This window comes from Sinocyclocheilus anshuiensis, unplaced genomic scaffold, assembly GCF_001515605.1.
Source record: "Sinocyclocheilus anshuiensis isolate Anshui unplaced genomic scaffold, SAMN03320099.WGS_v1.1 scaffold430, whole genome shotgun sequence".
Classification (NCBI taxonomy): domain Eukaryota; kingdom Metazoa; phylum Chordata; class Actinopteri; order Cypriniformes; family Cyprinidae; genus Sinocyclocheilus; species Sinocyclocheilus anshuiensis.
This window is the reverse complement of record NW_015547641.1, coordinates 605,985-612,037: the sequence shown is the minus strand read 5'-3', so window position 1 is coordinate 612,037 and position 6,053 is coordinate 605,985. Positions and strand designations below refer to the sequence as shown.

General features: G+C 33.3%; 1 protein-coding gene across 1 annotated transcript; it reads right to left on the bottom strand.

The window, feature by feature from the left end:
* Window positions 1-2,335: 2,335 nt before the first annotated feature.
* Window positions 2,336-5,482, bottom strand: LOC107701863 (uncharacterized). The gene is made up of 6 exons (XM_016504002.1): window positions 5,360-5,482; window positions 5,128-5,269; window positions 4,611-5,037; window positions 3,227-3,335; window positions 2,558-2,788; window positions 2,336-2,341 (listed from the first exon to the last, which is right to left on the bottom strand). The coding sequence occupies exons 1-6, from the start codon at window positions 5,480-5,482 to the stop codon at window positions 2,336-2,338; spliced, it is 1,038 nt and encodes a 345-aa protein (XP_016359488.1).
* Window positions 5,483-6,053: the final 571 nt, after the last annotated feature.

The following is a 6,053-nucleotide window of genomic DNA, read 5'->3' as shown; positions in this document are numbered from 1 at the left end:
CTGATTCTTCTGTTCTTCTTCTGTAAGTACACTGTAAAAAAAAAATCCTAATTTTACGGAAAATAACTAAATTTTTTACAGTATTTTTCTGTAATTTTAAATTATGTTTAAAACTATGTCAAATTACTAACAATATCTGTAAATTAACAACTTGACTGTTATTTTACGGATTATATTATTAATGACAAATTACAGTAATTCTCATTTTTTTTATACAGGAAAATAACTGTATTATTTATACAGTATTTTTCCTGTTTTCATAAATTACATACAAATTAATGTAAAATGACAAACAATATCTGTAAATTAACAACTTCACTGTTATTTTAAATATTATTCCATTAATGACAAATTACAGTAATTCTCATTTTTATACAAACAAATTACTGTATTATTTATACAGTATTTTTTCTGTTTTCTTAAATTATGTACAAATTTATGTAAAATTGCAAAAATAATCTGTAATTAAATAATGTAGCTCATTAGATTAAAGGTTTATGTCCATACTGACAATGTAATGTTATTTTTTGTAATTTTAAAGTAAATCTGATTCGTTTTATATTTAGGTGTATTTTTACATTCAAACTCTGTAATTTTATATAGAATAGAAATAGAATATATATAGAATAGAAAATCAGCCTTAAAATCCACAACTCGTGTAACGTGCAATAAAAAAATGTATTGTATTAAAAAACAATTTTTTTTATAAAGAAAAAATCAACCAATAAAGAGTGAGTGTATAAAGTATACAGTCAATAAGAGAAACGCAACATACAGTCATGTGTAATCACAGGAATTTATTGCAGAAACATCAAAAAGCAGTACCACAGTAGTCCAACCCAGGTGAAAAATAAATATATCTAAATTGTGCTTTTTCAGACATACTTACTATATTTAAATTATAAAACAAAAGTACTTCTAGTATACGTTTTAGAAATATATTAAAATGCAATTCAATATACTTTTATTGCACTTCAAATAAGCATGTTGGGAATACAAATGTATTATAAACATACTACTTGAATTTCAAGTATATTTTTAATACATTTAATACTATGTCTTTTTCACCTGGGAAATTACGATGCGTTGCAGTCGTAGTCCTCTCTAGTGCAGTAGCCAAACACGTACACACACACACGTTGTGTTTCCATGTTTTATGGGGACATTCCATAGGCGTAATGGATTTTATACTGTACAAACTATTTTCTATTACCCTATACACCAACCCTACACCTAAACCTACCCGTCACAGGAAACTTTACGCAATTTTAGATTTTCAAAAAAACTTAATTCTTTATGATTTATAAGCTTGTTTCCTCATGGGGGCCTATCCTTGTGGGGAGAAATACACTGTTGCAGTGTGTGCCGCCGATCGGCTTCTGCAGCAGTCTGCTTCATCGGTTCACTAGTAATGGCTTTTACATGGATTATTTTACTTCAAACTGCAAAAGGTAAGTACGTTAAGTATCTTATATAATGTTCTATAGTTACATCAAGATACAGTGCATTGAAGTGAGATGCTAATCCCTGTCGCAATAATTAAATAACCGTCTAATCGCGATTATTTGATCCAATCAGATTGTTTTGTTTTGTTTTGATTATTGTGCTTTTATACGGCACAAGGGGGAGTCGTCCACCAAAAGAAACAGAAGAGCACCAGTTTGGTTTCTCTCTCCAAGATGATATATTCCCATTATAATACTTGATGTGTAGGTCTGGGGAGTCGCATAAAATGATATCTTGCTGGAGTTCATTGCTCTCTCATCTCTCTTCTCTTGTAAAGTTACTGTGTGGAGTGCAGCGCTCTGTGACTTATGTTGCTTCAAGCACATCATTCGAGAAGGGTCTGGCTGCAGACCTGCACTTGCACTCAGACTTGTACTCTCAGACTTGCACTCTGAGTCATCTGCGCTTCCTCTGCAAGTGACGTCACTTGCAATGGACACCTGCAGTCTTCGGTACCTGCCACGTCACATGCAATCGACAAAAAAAAAAAAAACGGAAATAACAGTTTCCAGTCGTTCGTTCGCGTTGCCAATAAAGACGCTGTATGATGCTGTTAAATGATTTAAAGTACTTTAGAACTATAATGAGACAGAAACTTTTCCCCCCAAAAGTTATTTTTTGCTGCTTGTTTATCGTAGGATTATAATATTGTACTTTAGCATTAAAGTAGGCTACGACTATTTAACATTTATACCAGCAAAACATATCATTATCAAAGCTACAAAAGAACTATCAGGTCTAAATAGCAACACAAAATTATCTTACAAAATTATGGATAAAAAAAAAAAAAAATCAGGCTGATGCAAATTTTAATTTTATTTTTTTTATTTTAAGCCTGTTACAAGGAGACAGACTATTTACAACTATTAACAATTTTTATTATTGGATAAACTGACATTAATTTTAGAAAATAGTACAATATAAAAATAAATAAAAGTTAAGAACAGTTCCATAACGAATAAAAACAGAAGAATGAATGCAAGGAAGCACATTATGTATTTTCTTCTGTTTCAGTTCGACAGAATACTTTCAGATTCATGACATCAATTACATGTTCAAGGAACAAGTTCATGTCCTTCATCTCAGTAAAGAAAAAGCTGAAAGGTTCAAGAGCAACAATTCTGTCCTCTGAAAATTCAGCCTTCTGTAATTTGTCCAAGGCCTCATCAACATATTCATCCTCCATACAGAGTACTTTGGGCAGCTGAACAGAATCAAGCAGCACACTTGACTGTTCCAAACACCACTTGCTGGCTTCCTTTAAATCTCCCATCAATCGATTCTGTAAAATAACACAAAGAACAAGGGAGATACAATTGTAAAAAACAAAAAGCATTAATTCAGTATTTGTTCAAAAAACAAAAAGAAACAATTACTTTGACTTTGTTGCTAATCCTGTAACACAACTTTACCTCTTGTGATGATTCAAGCAGTACATCCTCCAACACAGGATGCAGTACATTTATACTTGCATCATCTGCCTAACAATTTATAAAATACAAGCAGATGAATATTACATTTGAGTGTGTTAATTTTAAAACTTCATATTTATAGAGAATTTGCATTTTGTCTGACCCACTACACAGTATATATACCTGTGATGATGATTCCGGAACCCAATGCTGTGGCTCCTCCTGTTAGTCAAACACCACGGTATAAGCAAACATTCACAAGGTACCATGACATTTTAAGTGTCATTTTCTCAAGTAGATGCTTTTACCTGAAAGGTGTCCTCTAGCTTCCTTTTCCTTAGTCTCAAAACAGGCTGCCAATCACCCCTTAGTACGGCTTTAGACTCCTCAGTGAAGTGTGCAAAAACCTTTCCGTGGCTGTAAAAAGTGATAATATTACACATTGTTCCATAATTTGTTTATATCCATAAAATATATATTTTATAATTATAAGAAACACTGTACCTATTCAGCACATAGTTCTCCATTAACATCACACACCACCATTTCTGCAGTTCTGGCATGTCCAGCTGCTCATAACATGCAAGTTAATACCCCTTTGAATATTTTAATCACACTGACTCAACATTATTGTAAACCAGTACTTACAATTGTGTAGTCAAATGAGGAATCCATCACCATGTAAAATGCAGACTATACAGGAAAAATCATTGAGAAAAAAAAAAAGGATTCAAAACAGCCAGAGGATAAACAACCAACCAACAAACAACAAAAAATAATCTTACAATTAACATAAAGACACCACAGTCATTGTCATACGTTTGACCTGGAAACCCCTTTAATACAACAAAAGAAAGATGAGTGAATACAATATTTCAAAAAGTAACACTTTTGAGACTTCATGGAATTTACCTGCACCTAGTACTTTTTGTAACCTCTGAGAAACCTGTTCTACAACCCAAGTAGAAACTTGTATTATGTCATGCATATAAGAAAACAACATCTGAACAATGCATGCAATATGAAATTCATGAAATAAGTCACACAACTGTGACCATAATCAAACAACTGAGCATACAAGCATTCTCAGTTCATACAGATTTCTCAGACCATAGGCTTCACAATGACACAAAGGTGTTTAAATCTAAGAGGTCATCTCTGATGCAAAAGGTCTGAGAAACCTGAAGTATATTAGAACAAGTACAAACCTTCATGCAATTAAGAAAACAGCAACAACTGAACAATCTCTGAAATAAGATGATCTTGCCACGTAGAGACCAAAAGCGCAACGTGCATTTTAAAATAAAATCATCTAAAGACCTCAACAGAGCTTTGTATCTCTGGGCACCAAATCCAAATGGTGTCTCAGAGCATTTAGAGTCTAAAAAGAGAATTTCTTTCTGGACTGGCTTCAAAATCTAAAGAAAATGTACAGTATTGATTTTTCTTAGATTACATAAACAACACAATCTGCCATTTTATATTTTCACATTCAACAAAAACAACACGTGACTGAAAACACATGAAAAGTTATTTTAAAATGTGTACATTTACATCTATTTGGTACTTACTGCAGTTCTGCATACACTGAAATCAAAGCACTATGGTCATTACAAGAAAACAAATTTTTTCTAATCACTCAAATGCAGTATGAATACGTACACACAACTGGTAGTGTCCTGGTGTCCAAACCGTAGCTCTGGGACCAGGCTAATTCTTCTGAGTACATCCTGGGGGTCTCTCGTGTTTGATTCATGAAGTTTGTCATACAACACATAGTGCTCAGATGATCCAGTTATGGGATTGCCTTTGGAATTCAAATTGTCTGTTTTCTCAAACAACCAAGGAAGAGACACCTTCAGTTTGCCCTGCTTTGCTGAACTGATGTTTTCTGGTGTTGGCTCAGCTAGTCTCCCTTCGTGTGGATGAAATGGGATAGCTGTAGGTACACGTAAATTGCCATGCGTGGCCAAGCCTCGTGCAAAATCATATACACTAACATTAGGAATGTGCTTCCACGACAACAGCAGGTCCGCAAAATCCCTGGGACTCTCGGCTCTCAAATTAAACTTTATGCTATACACCACACCATGTGGGCATATGATGACTGACCAACCACCTGGAAAAGCCATAATACAAAATTGAATAAGGAAATGTAAAATTGCAATTTTTCAATTGTTATCTCATTAAAGTACAATATTACTCCCACCTGATGCTCCCCAGATTTTCTGGAACATTTTGTCATAGGACTGTCTGTTCTGCATCTCTGCTCGTAATCTTGAAATGAGATCCATACGAGAACCTTTCGAGTCAATATTACAGGCCTTGCAGAGTTTTCTGACAACACCAACCTGTTATATAATGTAAGCACATAGTCAGAACAATCCTTTCAATAAAGGGCACATGATCCAACTGTAGTTGAATTTTATCAAGATTTATACCTTCTGCTTCATCAGCTCATCCACGAGACGGTCTTCTGACACATTCATCATTTGAACTTCAGCTGATGTGACCTTTGCTGTTGCAACTTTAGCAAATTCTGTATTCAGTACAGTGTGATCCATCCTAGTTCTGGGTCCTATCCATGGAGCCTACCTAGAATAACTAGATTGCACAGCAAATGGATTTTTGGTCCGGCCTGAGACAAATACACATATTTAGAAGTCTACATTATATAAACATTGAGACAAAGTGCAATTTTCTTGTGGTTTAAGAGAGAAAACACTTACTGGGAACAAATTCCCAAGCGATCATCTCAAGATTTACTGATTTCCAGAAATCCTCAATGTCTACTTCCCCTCTAAACTCAGGTGGAGGCTCTTTGAGGTCACTCACTTAAAAAAAAAAAAAACACATGTATATGTATGTATGTATATATATATATATATATATATATATATATGTATGTATATGTATATGTATGTATGTATATGTATGTATATGTATATGTATGTATGTATATGTATGTATATGTATATGTATGTATGTATATGTATGTATATGTATATGTATGTATGTATATGTATGTATATGTATATGTATGTATGTATATGTATGTATATGTATATGTATGTATGTATATGTATGTATATGTATATGTATGTATGTATATATATATATGTATATGTATATGTA

Coding starts and splice junctions, on each gene's coding strand:
- LOC107701863 (XM_016504002.1), bottom strand. CDS start 5,482: ATGGATCACACTGTACTGAATACAGAATTTGCTAAAGTTGCAACAGCA. Junction 5,270..5,359: donor ATGAGCTGATGAAGCAGAAG/GTATAAATCTTG, acceptor ATTATATAACAG/GTTGGTGTTGTCAGAAAACT. Junction 5,038..5,127: donor GAAAATCTGGGGAGCATCAG/GTGGGAGTAATA, acceptor TGGCTTTTCCAG/GTGGTTGGTCAGTCATCATA.